Source organism: Elgaria multicarinata, chromosome 9 (assembly GCF_023053635.1).
Source record: "Elgaria multicarinata webbii isolate HBS135686 ecotype San Diego chromosome 9, rElgMul1.1.pri, whole genome shotgun sequence".
Classification (NCBI taxonomy): Eukaryota; Metazoa; Chordata; class Lepidosauria; order Squamata; family Anguidae; genus Elgaria; species Elgaria multicarinata.
Genome location: NC_086179.1, coordinates 81,994,682 through 82,009,656, shown reverse-complemented (window position 1 = coordinate 82,009,656; position 14,975 = coordinate 81,994,682). Strand labels below are relative to the sequence as shown.

Below are 14,975 nucleotides of genomic sequence, written 5' to 3'. Positions count from 1 at the left end.
ATAGCAGTTTCCAAAATTACATTGGTAAGCACTTACATCTTATATGGTTTCCTGCTAGAGGACTTTCCAAATAATTTCATCTCAGCAATGTAGAGTTGTGTAAGATTTGGCTCTGAAATCTAACAATAACTGTACTTAAAATAAGGCTTTTTAAAAAGGATCAGCTTTGATTGACAGTTAATTTCTTTATCTTTCAGCCACATAAATAGAAGGACACAATTTGAAAATCCTGTTTTGGAAGCAAAAAGGAAGCTACAACAGCGTACCATGCCCAACGCAGAACTTGGAAGCAAGCCTATGCCGGCCCTAGGTTTCCGAGGTACAGTATCATGTCAGTGCACCATATTTAAAATTAAAACTATTCCATTAAGTTTTTCATTATTTTATAGCGATGTTGTTAATATATGATTATAAAATTGAAAGGTCCATTATTTCCCCATCCTAAGGCTCTCAAATTGTGTCATAGCAAACCTAAGTCCAGAAAAATATTGTCCTGCGTTCTCCAGCCTATTTAAGACAGAACAAAGAACAAGCAGATAAGGTAGTAAAATTCATTCTGCTGAATGGAAGCAGAGAAAGATCAAATAAAAGTAGCTATACTGGAGTTACTACTCAACAGTAGTATTGAGGCCATGATAGCTTGTATAGCTCCAGAGGGAGGGACCATCCAAAAAAGCAAGGGAGTAGCTCGTTGGTCTTCCACTCTATCACCTCAACAAGTAAACAAGGCACATAGCTGTTTACAATGTACAGAGAGTATATGTCGGGAGCTGATTCTCTGGGCTCATCTACACCAAGCAGGATATTCCACTATGGGCTTTGCTAGACCTACCGGGTGTTCCGTCGTTGAGGAGCGGTGAAAGCGGCTTTTCCCGTTCAGCCGTGACGCCTCATCATCCACACCTGCCTTCGATTTGTGGCGGAAGTTTGCGCCGGTTGTGCTGCTGCCACTGCGAGCACGGTTGCGCAGCCACACCGGCCTGATCGCCGCGGCTTTTTTTTTCGCTCAGTGCACGGTTTGCGCAAGTCCGAAAGACCGCAAACTTGCGCAGCCATCAGCAATGCCGCCACCGGCCCCAGCGGCAGCGGAGCCGGCGGCGGCAGCGCCAGTGCCAGCTGAAGTGCTGCTGGTGCTGTTGAGGGTCAACATTGATGCGCTCACTTCCTGATGGGGGTCGTGGCGGGTGTAATATGACCCGAGGTCAATCGTCTGCATGGGCACTCTGTGCCTACATCTCCCATCATGCCTCTGAGGTGTCGGCGCCAATGACCGCCTCTGTGCCCTCTGCCCCATCCCAAGAAGCCAACCCACATCTGGCCGTAGCCATGGCAGCAGCCCACAAACAGCTCTGCCCTCTGCCAGCCTGGTACCCACACCAACAGGCAGCGTACAGCACCGCCATTATGCGGCCACGGTGGCTGCCCACCGCGAGGAGTCACCAACTCCCCATGAAGGCGGACTGTGGGATGCCCGGCTTTCCGAAAACTGACCCACGCAGAGGTTGCAGTAGAAAAAACAGGCGCACATGCCCCAGCAGCGCACCAGCCACTTTTCCGATCCTCCGTTCCTGCACAAATTCTCACTGTGGAAATAAAAAAAAAAAAGCCGCTCCGCCGCGCTGCCCCAGCTGGCGGGCTGGGCGCAAATGGCGGAGGCGGCTTGACCGAAGCCACTGGCCACTCCCCTTAGCACGCCTTTTCCTGACCAGTGCGGACCGCAGTGACCTCACATCCTCCCACACGTACTCCGAATTAGCGCGGGCCGCCAGGAAAAGGTGCACTAGAACTCACTTTTTTAAAGTCGGGAGAAAGAGGCTTCACCGCAGGATAACGACGGATCCTGGTGAACGTCATCTGGAAGCCTCGACACGACTGCGGAAGGTAACGCGCACTACAGCCTCGTCTAGTAACGCCCTATGAAAGCGATATAAAAAAGGCAGGAGCCACACTACTGCTTTATAGAGGTATTGAAGTGCACTGACTACTGTTGGGGCCCATTGACACATAACGTATACTGCTTTCATACCACTTTCATAGTGTTATATCCTGCTTGGTGTAGATGTGTCATGGCCCCCAACAGTTGTCAGTGCACTTCAGTACTATTTTAAAGCAGTAATGTGGCTTCTGCCTTTTATATACCGCTTTCATAGTGGAATATCCTGCTTGGTATAGATGAGCCCTCTGTCTCCTGGTACAGTTTCTAGAGCCAAAGACTTTCAGCCACAGAGGTGGGGATGAAGACACTGGGGCCCTTTCTACACCTAAGGATTATCCCAGGAAAATGGAGGGATCATCCCTGCCTGCTACCAGGATCCCCTGTGTGCCATTTGGATGCACAGGGATGACCCCGGGACAATCCCAGGAAAAAAGGCAGGTGTAGAAATGGCCTGGGACTGAGTCACATGGGGGGGGGGGAGTTCACCCTTTCCCTCCACACTGCAGTCCTGCCAAAAATCCCCACCTATTAGCTTAGGGTGGGAAGCTTCTATTGTTGCCAATAGAAACTTACCTCCCAGGACTTGTACAGTATCAGGAGAACAATTTTTGGCATGTTGGGGCCGGGGGGGGGGGATATGCCATGATCCTACTCATTCCCCTCTCACTTTTGCTGTTGTTTAAAGGGGGGAAGCAAACAAATCAAATCATTCAAGCACTTAAAGTCTCACTGATTCTTGCCCAAGGACATACCCCAAAGGGGGCTGTGGGTGGTCAGAGGAATTTGTATCTCCCCTTGGAACTGCCTCTGCCTCCTTAGGGAACCGCACCTCCCTTTTAGAGAATAATGGCTTTATAGCCCTGTTTGGTGGGAAATTACAAGAATAAATATATTGGTGATGACGAGGTTAATGCTCGCAAGGGGTGGAGGGAAGTGGTTGACAGTCTGTTTCGGGTGTAGAGATTAAATTATTTACATAAGCTTGTAGGCAAAGAATGAGGCTTCTTCTCCTTTATAACAGTAGAAAGCTCCTCATCAACATTACCTAGGCCCAAACATGTTCACCCGCGCCCTGCTCCTCAGAGGTCTCGCAGTGTGAGTGACCTGTCCCAGTGTCGGCGGGACAATGCCGGAGTGTACAGGCTGTATGGTATGTCCAAGTGCTGCTACTTACCCAGGCTGCACTTTTGTAACAAAACAAAACAAAAGTAGTTAGCTAAGTTTTTTTTTTCTTTTCTTCAAAAAAAAAACACCACCCCACCAACCTTTTCACCTTTTCCCATACCTTTTCTTACAACAAAGCACAGAACAAAGGCACTGGATGTCAGGTGAGGCTTTTCTTTTGCCTGCTGGTCTTTGTCACACTTCACAAAGAGCCACACTGAAAGCCGATGTCTAGGTCACTGAGCTGTCTCACAAGTTGTACATGTTATCTGTTAGATACTAAAATCCCGCTTGTTGAGATGATACCCAACACGCGCAAACACATAGACGCATCCCTGCGAATGGCTAAGGAAGCAGTAAAGAGTAACTCTCTTTAGTATTGTTATTTTACAAAGCTACTTCAACAGATGGGAAAAAAAAAGAATGTGACTAACTTTTTTCATCTTCGGACAGCTTTTTTAATACTCCAAAAGTCCAACTTCAAATTAACTTCATTAAGACACGGAAAGAAATACCGCTTTACATAAGCCAATTCTTCCCTTGCTGGGTTTTTGCCTTAAATATCAGATAACTCACTAATGCTTTTGTTTCTCTGGGAATGCTTGCACTTTTATTTTGCTTTTATGTTTCAAATATGCCGCCTTGTTGCCTGCTATCGCTTCTGCTGCACTTTGGGAGCCCAGCCGTGGTTGCTTTTACAGCATGACCCAAACGTTTGTTTGTTTTTCTTTATGTTGACTGATGTAGAAAAACCGCTTTTCACCCGTGATGCCTCACAACTGAAGGGGACTTTCCTCAGCACCACCCTTAAAAAAAGCAATATGGGCTTTGGATTTACCATCATTGGTGGGGATGAGCCCGACGAGTTTCTCCAGGTGAAGAGTGTCATTCCCGATGGGCCTGCAGCACAGGATGGCAAAATGGAAACAGGTAAGTCAGAGGGTTTCCTTCCTTTGGAGGAGGATGAAACTCAGCCAAAGGTGCGGGGCAAAACCACCTATGGAGACACACTTGTAAGAAGTTGGGCTGTGTGCGGCTGCTGTGAAAAAGGCGAGTTCCATGTTAGGCATAATTAGGAAAGGTATTGGGAATAAAACTGCAAAGATCATATTCCCATTATACAAATCTATGGTATGACCACACTTGAGATACTGTGTACAGTTCTGGCCACCACACCTAAATACTGTAGAGTTGAGAAAAGGTGCAGAAAAGGGCAGCTAAAATGACCAAGGGCTGGAGAAGCTCCCCTATGAGGGAAGATTACAACAGCTGGGACTGTTTAGCTTGGAAAAAAAGGAGGTTTGAGGGGAGACATGACAGAGGTGTACAAAATTATGCCCGGTGTGTGGAGAATGGGGATAGGGAGACATTTTTATCCCGCTCTAATAATAGTATAACCCGGGGTCATCGCATGAAGCTGATTCATGAGCGATTAAGGACAGATAAATTGAGGTATTTCTTCACACAGTGCATAGTTAAACTATGGAATTCATTGCCACAAAATGTAGTGATGGCCACCCATTTGGATGGCTTTAAAAGGGGGTTGTATGAATTGATGGAGGATAAAGCTATTAATAGCTTCTAGTCCTGATGGCTACTCTATCTCCAGTACCATAGGCAATACGCATATGTACATAAATTGCGGGGGAACAGGGATGGGAGTGTGCTGTTGCACTCATGCCCTAGTTGTGGGTTCCCATGGGCAGTTGGTTGGCTACTGTGTGAACAGAATGCTGGGCTAGATGGATTCTTGTTCTGATCCAGCAGGGCTCTTCTTATGTTCTTATGACATTTCCCAGTCTTTTCCCCCATCCCCTACCCTGACTGGCTTAATGCAAAATCAGACACGAGGGCAGTGCTTTGGTCAAGCAGGGAAATGAAAACTGACCAGTCCATTCCTTCTTCCATAAAGGCACCAGCACCCTGAAACTACTGGAGATGTGGCAACCTCATATAATTTGTAACCACATTCCACAGGCCCAGTAATCATATCTAGAGGACACAGTCCAGCACGTCAAAAGAGTACCAGATTTCAATTGGCACATGAACATCTCTGTAGTTCCACAGCCAATAGTACAAACAGTGGTTCACCAGGTCTTGTTGAAACGCCCCAAGTCTTCCATCACTCAGCCAACCTGTTTTACGTATGGGGGAAATTAGGCTGCAAGACAGCATTTTGTAGAAGGCCACATTCAGGTGCTTCAGACTCAAGAATTTTAGCCCCTAGCCCACAACAACTTCCTCTTGAATCATGTTATTTCCCAATTTAAGATTATATGTCTTTCATGGAGCAGTAACCCAGAACACTCTTGGAAGAAAGCACCAGTAGGCTAATGAGACAGCGGTTTTATGTTTACATTTGCTTCTGTGTTTGATTTGTGAGTATGTATGAGAAGAAGCCATAATTTGGACTTTTTTATATCATCCAGAATCATTGTATATTCTGTACACACAAATATATTGACAATGATGTGCAGATGAAAATCTTCAAGAATTAAAATGCTCAACCTTCACAGGTTTTAAAACAGAATTACTAAGGCTTGCTGACTTTTTGGGATAATGAAATGTAACTTTAACCAAGTACCTCTGGGTAATGTTGGGAGCTCCTAATCCATCCTGAGCTTATTTGCATTGTTCTCCTTGACCTTAAGCTAAAAATTGGCACAAAGTGTCAAAATTCCAGATGGTTTGTTAGTGAAAGAAATGGTGCACCAGAGCTTTGCTAGAAATCAGAATGAACTCTGGAGCACGATTAACAGTAAAACGAATTAATCGCCTTTGAACTGGATCGTGACCTCCATTTTTTCTTGTTTGTGTCTGAGGTGTTTTCTCAGGGTTCATTAACAAGGCATTGTGCCAAAATTAAAGGGAGCTTTACATGTCCTTGAACTTAAACTTATAGGTGCTATACTTAAAAAGCACATTTGGCCCTTCGCTAAAATGGTTTATATAACCACATTGTATTGGAACTGGTGGAATTGGGCTTTTATTTTCTGTTCGCAACTGCAGAGTATTGGAATATGTTGGTCTAATATTTACAACCTTATTTTAGTTATTGCCAGACTGGGATTCTGGCCAATAACCTTACAACAGAGTTTTGCAGCGGTTTCCAGCAAATCAGCACAGACACAGATTAAGACTGAGACTTTCAGTAGGTTTAAACAAACCTTTACTGGCATATAAAAATATAATTTAGTTATGGCATTCACAAATACAAATACTTACATACGGTCAGTCAATACAGCTCTGATAGAGTGATCATTTCTGATACATGTACATGGAATACAATCCTTTTTATAGGCTAACTGTACAATGATGCAACTGCTTGCAATCCCTTAATTGAAACAATCAAGTCACCAATTATTCAATCATGACATCAATGTCCAGGTGCAATGTTGACCTTTAAGTTTTCTGCTGAGTCTTCTGATTCCTCCAGCTCCTCAGCAATTAGTAAATCCCTGGAAACATATCCAGGATCCATTCCAGGATCCAACACCCCTTCATATGTTTACACTGGATTTAACAACACATTGTACAGTTATTTACATTTGTCCTCCCTGAAACCTAAAGTTTCACAAACTTCCCTTTGTTTGGTGGGACCTAGTGGCTTTGTGAACATGTCAGCAAGGTTTTCTTTGGACTCACAATAAACTAACTTTAAACTTCCACTTGCTATATGTTCCTTCACGTTTTGATACTTTATAGCTATGTGTTTGGATTTGGATTTGAACAATTGTGGCTATGTGCTTTAACTTTAACTGTTACTGGCTTCTCCACCGGGACCTAAAGAGCCTAAAAGTCCTTTATTTAACTGGATTAGCCAAGTAACCTTACCATACACCAGCACAATACTTAGCCTCATAGGAAAAACTTCACTTGCTTCCTATCTTTTCAAGCGTCACCATAAACCTGCTGAGAATAGTAACAAAACAGACAATCAAACTGTTCAAGATAATTCTACTTATTTGATCACATTCATCTTCTAGAAATACATGGTTATAGTGTATATCCTAATGGTGGCTAGTGGCCAATGTGACTGGTGAGGCAGAGGGCGGAACAGCAGAGGCTGAGCCAAGTGTACTTCGGCTATTGGACGGTATAAAAATGCAATAAATAAATAAATAAAACTTGTTTAATTAATATGACACTTCAAAAAAAGTTTATCATAGATATGGTAACGTATGGGGCAAAGTAAGGAGAAGAATACAGCATTTTCTGCTTTCACCATAGCCTCAATTCTCTACACTGCACACTGGCAAATGATATGGATAAAATGAGATATACATGAAATACAGTCTGACGATAACAAAACATAAGAGGGCATTATGTCTAAACATTGGTGAATCCCACTGGATCTGATTCAATTTGAGTTCAGTGTTACCAGATGCCTTCTCTGAGCCCAATTTGTTTCAGTAGCTTTGCTGTTCCATGATAAGGGCTGTTCCAGACTGATAGTGCTTACGTATTTCCTAGCTTACATGAATTATGGGGACTTCATGACTGATGGTGTCTCATGCAAGTACATCTTGCTAGAGTTTTTATGATATATCACATATTGTGTTCTAGTTGTTTCAGTACTTCTAATTCTGTTTGGGGGAGATTTGAATTCACGATATAAACAGATAATTTTTAAACTAGTCAAGGCAAGCAAAGGTGATAACACAGCATTGTAAAGATACAAGTGAACGTGTTTCGTGAAGATGAATTCACTCATCCACATAAGTAAACTGGGTGGGCTGTGGGCAGGATATGACGAGATTTTTAAAAGAGGGCAAGTTGCCTGCAAGGGGTAAAAAAAAAACTCACAACAATAATCTACCTAGCATAAAAAAACTGTGTCTTGTCTAGGGATGGATGAAAATGTCAATTATGATTTTGCTCATTTTCTCTTTTTTACAACCTCAAGTTCTTTCTGTTCCCACATCAGTTTGTGATCATTTTAAAAGTCCACATGAAAATTCAGATGCATTTTTGTGCACATTTTCACTAATGCATTTATTTTTGCAATTCCCCCTAATATAATGTGGGTTTGTATGTTATTGTTCCAAATATACACATTTTTATGTGCAATTTCCACTAACATATGCATTTTTGTATGCATTTTTGACTGGAGATCTGCACTTCAAAATTCAGAAAACTATGAATATTGAAGTATAACTGCCCCATCCCTAGTCACCATGGTGTGAATGCAGAATGGGGATGTGAGTTGCCTAAAGTATAATCTGGAAATGTGCTTGTTCGAATCCAAATGTTTCTGTTTCTGGATTCTAGCAAGCACATCCATAGTTCCAGGAAGATTCGGTATTATTGGACTAACATAATCTGAGCTAATTTCCAGAGACGTAGCCTATTTAGTATGTTGCAGAAAAAACAAGAAAAAATCTTATATCTTAATCTGATATAACCTTTTGGGGACATTGTTCCACTTCATCAGATGCAAGATCAATAGGTTTCCACTGTATATAGCTGGGTCTGGTGACTTCCATTGTAACAATTTTTAGAGGGGTAAATACGTTTGTCTGTTGCAGCAAACACAACAAAGAGTATTGTGGTACCTTGAAGAGCATCAAATTTATTCTGACACTGTCTACAGTCCATTTAATTAGTGGACACTATTCACTGCCTACAAATGTCTACAGCCATTTTGATCTTATTATAGTCAATCCTAAAATTATCTTCGCATAAATTTACAAAGAAATTTGAATTCTTATGTTTCTCAGAGACTCATTAAACACTTGTTTCAGTCTATATTAATATGACCTTGGAAGGGCCCGTAAACTTCATAGCCTTTATGTTCATCTGTTTTTTTAATAATTTTTTTGTTTTGTTTTACTTCATAGTAATTCTATCACTTTCATTCAAGCTGAGCTCTCTCCAGTGCCAGAATAATACCTGTATATTCCCATTTATGTTAAGCAAAATATCTGGATAAAGCCTTTGCTTGTATTTCAGAGTTATTCAATTCAAATCCCCCAGTGCTTTCAGTTTTATTGCATTTTCTTCTGAGCTTATCCGCCCACCCCTGCCGCCCTTGCTTTCTGAGCCAGGCAGAACTCTATATTTTCTGCATGCTGTTGAAGACCTACAATAAGCCACAGTTTCAAATAAGATTTCGAATTTTGCAGAGCTCAGGACTTTCTTGGGTTGTGATGGAAAAATAATGGGATATGAATCAAGAGTGAAATATCATAAAATAGACATTGGTTTGGGACCTCTTTAGAAGAGTTTAAATTTGCAAGAGAAGAAGTAATCTTCAAATAAAAGCATCAGCGCTCCATCAATATGTGTGCTTCTGGAGGCAAGAATGACTTATAGACATTTTTTTTAAAAAAAAAATCTGTATATCTCCGTTGCTCCTTACTGTATTATTGCCGTTTTCCTTTATCCTTTTCCCCTTCACCCTTTTCTCTTCTGTGAAGTGTAATCTTCATTCGTGCATATCTGTGCATGATTGTATTGCTCCTCAGTTGCTCTTCAGTATGGTTTTCTGTTTGCTATCTTTCTGTTTATCTCTGCATAATTGCATTGCTGTTCAGTTGTTCTTGGATATGGAGTTCTGCTTGCTTCCATTTTTCTTGTTCTATGTGCTGCTTTCAGCCCCAATTCTTTCTTGACTTTGCACACTGATGACCTTCTTTCTTTCTTTCTCACGACTCAATTCTGTGGATTGTTGTGTATAAATAGCAGTTCATGGGATCAGGCTAAATGGCCTTTGTACAGATGTAACAACTACTGGACCAGTTACGGTGGCACCAGGACAGTTAAATGTACTTGCCTAAACAGGCTGAGGTTGTATTGCCACCAGCCACTAAAGGTAAGGCAAGTATAAAGAAATTATGAGGTTCTTCCTAAGCTATCATTCTGGCTCTGAGCAGAAACATTCTCCTCCTGTTATTGCACCACAAGATATATTGATGTAGCTGGCCCATGATTTTAACATTAATTCATTCATTTATTACATTTTTATGCTCCCCAATAGCCAAAGCTTTCAGGGTGGTTCAGAGCATGGTAAAACATATGACATAATGTGGGGAATATGACAGTTTCCTAGATTCTAGGATGTAGAAAAAATTTTCAAGTTGCCGAAGGTATTGTTGCACTTATTAAGACATCTTCCTGTTATGATAGCTATACATTATGTGATATACAAAAAACAAAGTGCCTTTAATAATTAATACTCTTTACAGGTGTAATATTTGGTTGTTTATTGGAGAATTGGTCAAAAGGTTCCTTTTTGTTTTGTCTTAAATAACCAACCATCTTCTAATACTATTTTTAGTGCCCTAAACATAATTTAGGGCACTAAACATAATTTTATGAAGAGTTACATTTTGTTCCCAATAAATCATGCAATGTACAAAATAGTTAATTGGTGTTAAGATAATAATATAAATGATTCAGCTTCTATCTTGTACTTGCAGAGGGTTTATGTTTTTCATAATACTTCTGTTTTCTTTACTTTGCTGTTTTAACATGCAGATCAGAAAATATATTCTGGAGAATCAGGTCATCTCCTTACTTGATTATACATGATTATTTTTTTTAAAAAAAGAAACAAACAAAATCCTGACATGTGGAGAGAGTGTAAACATGCCAATGTCCTGGGATGTTTTTAGGTTTTCATACATATCTTTGACAATTTGCAGCATATTCATTTTTCTAAATAAAATGAAATAAAATACATAATTATATGTGTTATGTATACATCACAATTGTTTTGTAGACATCACAAATGGATACCGTTGTTTTTATACTGTTGTTTTTATGTTTTCGATGGTTTTAAATTTTGTATACTTTTTAATGTTCACTGTTTTTAACTTTTGTAAACCACCCAGAGAGCTTCGGCTATGAGACGGTATATAAATGTAATAAATAAATAAATAAAGGTCAGGGGAGAGGCCAGTTGTGCTTCGTATAGTGTGAAATGGACTTTTGCAGTCCACCGTGATCATAGACCATCCTATGAGATCCTTCAAGACCTAACATAATGGGGATCTTGGTTTTTCATCCCTCTCCTCCACTTCATACCACCAGTCAAATGGAACTCTCTCTGCTGTAAACTAGACTTTTATAACCCAACCACAGTGCTATGGTTTCATTTATTTATTTATTTATTTATTTATTGTTACATATATCTCTCTCACCCTCTTTCCTCTTGCAAGGAACCCAAGGTGGCTTACATGGTTCTATTCTCTCGATTTTATCCTCACAACCCTGTGAGATAGGTTAGGCTGAGAGTCCATGAGTCCAGTGAGCTTCATGGCCAAGTGGGCACTAGAACCTGAATCTCCCAAATACCAGTCCAACACTCTAAGCACTACTCCATTCTTCATAGAATAGTAGAGTTGGAAGGAGGCTATAAGGCCATCAAGTCCAACCCCCTGCTCAATGCAGGAATCTACCTTAAAGCATCTTCTTTCCACCTGTTCCTGATCCTAGAACAAGAGAGCCTGGAAGACTGTAGGCCTATGAAACTGCAGTTGTAGAAAAAGATTCTAATGAACAACATAGCTGACATCTCATTGGTTATCTATTTGCAAGTTGTGACAAAAATAAATTAGAAATAGTGGTTTTCATCTGATTTCTTATTCCATTCAGTAATATTGTTTCATTACAAGAGCTTTCAGAAAAGGATCTAGTGCTGTTGCATAAAGAATTGATAAGCTAGTGAGAATTGGTAATGATACAGGTTAATAACCTAGAACAGTCTTTTGAAATTTCATCATCTAAGCATTCTATCTTTAGTTTTAGGTTTAATAGTGCTAATTATTTAAGCCAGAGGAGCAGAGCCTCTTTCAACCCAAAGGCCAGGTTCCATTTTGGATGAAATCTCGAGGACCACATTCCAGTGGTGGAGGAGGGGCAAAAGGGGTCGGTGACAAAAATGGCAGCATATTTTGGCTTAAAGTTCTTGCTGCCAGTAACTGGGGCCATAGCTAGACCTAAGGTTTATCCCTGGATCATCCAGGGGTCAAACCTGTTCATCTAGGTGACACACAGGTTATCCAGTGCTCAGGCAGGGGCGAACCCTGGATGATCCCAGGATAAACCTTAGGTCTAGCTGTGGCCTAAGACTTAGGGGAGGCATTTCAGCCTTTTAGAATGACGGGGGAAAACCTGCACAAAAGCTGAGAAACCTCCAAATGATTAGAGGTTGGGGAAAGGGGCAGGACCTCCAGGGAAAGGAGTGGGGCTTCCAGGGGAACTTGGGCCAGAGGTTTTAAAACCTGCTTTATACTATTATTATTATTATTATTATTATTATTATTATTATTATTTATATAGCACCATCAATGTACATGGTGCTGTACAGAGTAAAACAGTAAATAGCAAGACTCTGCCGCATAGGCTTACAATCTAATAAAATCATAGTAAAACAATAAGGAGGGGAAGAGAATGCAAACAGGCACAGGGTATGGTAAGCAGGCACAGGGTAGGGTAAAACATTCCATCTTTGGTTTCAGCTTCCATACTACTACATTTTCAGTCATTTTCTCATTTATTAGGATGCATTATTATTATTATTATTATTATTATTATTATTATTATTATTATTATTGTATTTATATCCCACCTTTTTTTCCTCCAATGAACCCAAGGCGGTGTACAGTTTGTGACTGGCGCAAAGTCACCCAGTGGGTTTCCATGGCCGAGTGGGGACTAGAACCCGGATCTCCCAACTCCCAGTCCAACACCTTAGCCACTGCACTGGCTCTCGTTAGTACTGCTCCAGCATATATGTTTTTCCCAAATGGCCAGGCTTCTATCTTTCATGCAGCATTGTTGTTTTTAAAAGAACTCTGAATAGTTTAAAATAAATTAGTCAGGTTTCACTGATGTGCTCTGTTAGAATTGTTTTTATCTGTTGCTATTTCTTGATTACCGGATGTGATATTTTCATGACTGTGTAATTACTATGTATTTATGTGTTTTTTAAATTTTATGTGTAAACCGTATACACATAAAATGAGGGCAGTGTGCCCTGAAAGATGGTTTAGGAATTCTTTGATAAATAGATAAAGATCCCTGGATGGAGGCTTATTTAAAATCTGGCTGACACAGCTTTAGGATTTAGCTCTTATGGACAAATTAACAAACGAAACCCAGAACCGAAGAAGCAACACAACCGCCACCACTTTTTATAAAACTTGGTTTAATTTTATTTCTTATGTGGTGACCAAGGAATATGGATATCGACCACCAGCCACACATGGTTGATCTTTGGAACAGTACTTTTATTTAACTGGTGGAAGACACACACACTCCTTTTCTGTCTTTTTGCGAACATCAACTTTGTTTTGTCCATGTTACCCATATTTTTTGCTGGTATTCTCATCGAGGTGGGGAGGGAACTGTTGTTTATTTGCATTGTTTCACCTTAAATAATAAAATACAATTTAAAAAAACAGTTAAATAGATAAATGCAGAAGATTGCACAAGTTCGGTCTTTTGTGGGTGCTCCCTATGAGCACTTGCAAAACATCTTGTGGGTGCTAGAAAGGCCTGCTATGGTGGCCTTCCATTGTTTCCCAAAGGCCCACAACCCTTACAAAGGGGAAAAGAGCAAGAGGATTGCAGTGGTGACAGGCGGTTAAACTTGCAGTAGAGCAACCTTTGCCACTGGGGCGGTAATTGGTTCTACATTTCCCAGCATCAGTGAGAAAACAATCCTGTTCACATGCTACACATGCTGTTCACATCACTTTCCACTGGGGAGAAGGGTCAGTGTTTGAAGGAATTATTATTTATTATTATTTATTTATCATATTTATACCCCGCTCCTCAGCCAAAAAAGGCTCTTGGAGCGGCTTACACTTAGCAAAAAAGACAGTCCCTGCCCTCAGGCTTACAGTCTAATAAATAGGAATAGTGGCATTTTCCTGCTGGGGATGCTGGGACTTATAGGGCGGAACCCAACAGGGTGCTTATGCCCTCAGTGACTCCTTTCTGCCCTGTCAGTTCCCTTCCATAAGCAGTAAGTCCCACCAATTCCATTATGCAAGCAGGACCACCACTTACCCAAGGGAGGTTTAGCACTTTCTAAGGGAAGCCTTGAAATGAGCGGAAATACTCATTTCTGGAAAGAGGCAGGTTGGTGGAGCTCCTTTATGTGAGCTCCAGGGACCTGCCTCCTTCCAAAAACAAGCATTTCTGCTTGTTTCAGGGTGCCCTGGAGGCGCTAAATTGCCATTGTGGAAATGGCGGAGACTACTTGTGCAACAGAATAGTGGGGGGATAAGAGAATCTGTGGGGGCGTAAACACCCCCATGGATTCTGTCCATAATTCCGGTTCCCACACCAGCAAGGAAGCATACTTTGCCATGGAGATCAAGCACATGCTTCAAACATCTCTGCTGCCAAACTGCCTTCTCTTACTCAAGGTGAGGTTTATGGGCCTTTGAGTGGAGAGGGGAAGAGGAAGAAGACGTGGTGGCAGCCAACACTTGCATTTGTGAGCATCACTTTTCAAGTGCTCAGTACTTTCCTCATTCCAGGGGCAGAGCCCAGGCATTTTGATAGGGGATGATTTATGTTGCCAGGAAAAGCTTTACTGAAGTCTGTTTTCACTTTTTGCGATTTTCACCTTATGTGTGCTGTTAAACATATTCCCCGTGTTCATACTGTATAAGATTTTATATGCATCTCTAACTGTCACACTGGGATTTGGCATTTGCTCATGTGAACCATAGAAACATATGATTTCATGTGAATTCAAATTAAGGGTTGGGGATGTTCCAGCTTGCTTTGATCTTTTGAGATAAAGGAGTGTATTATGCAAAACTATATAGACATTTGGCATCTTTGCTACAATACACAGAAAATGCCATAAACCAAATTTACTCAGATGATAATATTCTCTGCGTCCATGTGATAT

General features: G+C 41.1%; 1 protein-coding gene across 1 annotated transcript in view; it reads left to right on the top strand.

Annotated features, from left to right (window-relative positions):
* Positions 1-14,975, top strand: part of MAGI2 (membrane associated guanylate kinase, WW and PDZ domain containing 2) — a 748,620-nt gene that overhangs the window by 568,838 nt on the left and 164,807 nt on the right. The window contains exons 8-9 of the mRNA XM_063134211.1: positions 198-319; positions 3,848-4,030. Of these exons, the coding sequence (XP_062990281.1) occupies positions 198-319; positions 3,848-4,030 (305 nt within the window). The remainder of the gene's footprint in view (positions 1-197; positions 320-3,847; positions 4,031-14,975) is intronic.